This window comes from Cystoisospora suis (assembly GCF_002600585.1).
Source record: "Cystoisospora suis strain Wien I chromosome Unknown contig_5679, whole genome shotgun sequence".
Classification (NCBI taxonomy): Eukaryota; Apicomplexa; class Conoidasida; order Eucoccidiorida; family Sarcocystidae; genus Cystoisospora; species Cystoisospora suis.
In genome coordinates this window covers 1-262 of record NW_027158469.1, presented here as the reverse complement: position 1 = coordinate 262, position 262 = coordinate 1, and the positions used below count along the sequence as shown (strand labels likewise).

Sequence of the window (262 nt, the reverse complement as noted above, 5' to 3'; positions counted from 1 at the left end):
TGACCCGAGAAAAAAGAAAGAAAGCGTTCGGTCAATAATGCTTCATCTCCGGTCTCCTTTACACAGAGATAAGGAGAAGACAGCCTTGTTTGATCATGCTTCTACGCAAGACAAGATTGTAGTTGAAAGAAGGAAAAAGAAACAGAGGTATAAGACAAAGGAAAGACGAGATGAAACAGAAAAGGGACTCTCTTCGGGGGAAGAGACAGGAGAGGAAGAAAAGAACTGACACGTCATAGGAAAGAGAAAAGAAAGAGAAAGA

General features: G+C 41.2%; 1 protein-coding gene across 1 annotated transcript; it reads right to left on the bottom strand.

Annotated features, from left to right (window-relative positions):
* CSUI_009476 (uncharacterized protein) lies at positions 1 to 257 on the bottom strand (the record flags this gene model as incomplete). The annotated part of the gene is made up of 1 exon (XM_068069592.1): positions 1 to 257. A coding segment is annotated over one exon (198 nt), but the record flags the coding sequence as incomplete, so codon positions are not given.
* Between the last annotated feature and the right edge of the window lie 5 nt (positions 258 to 262).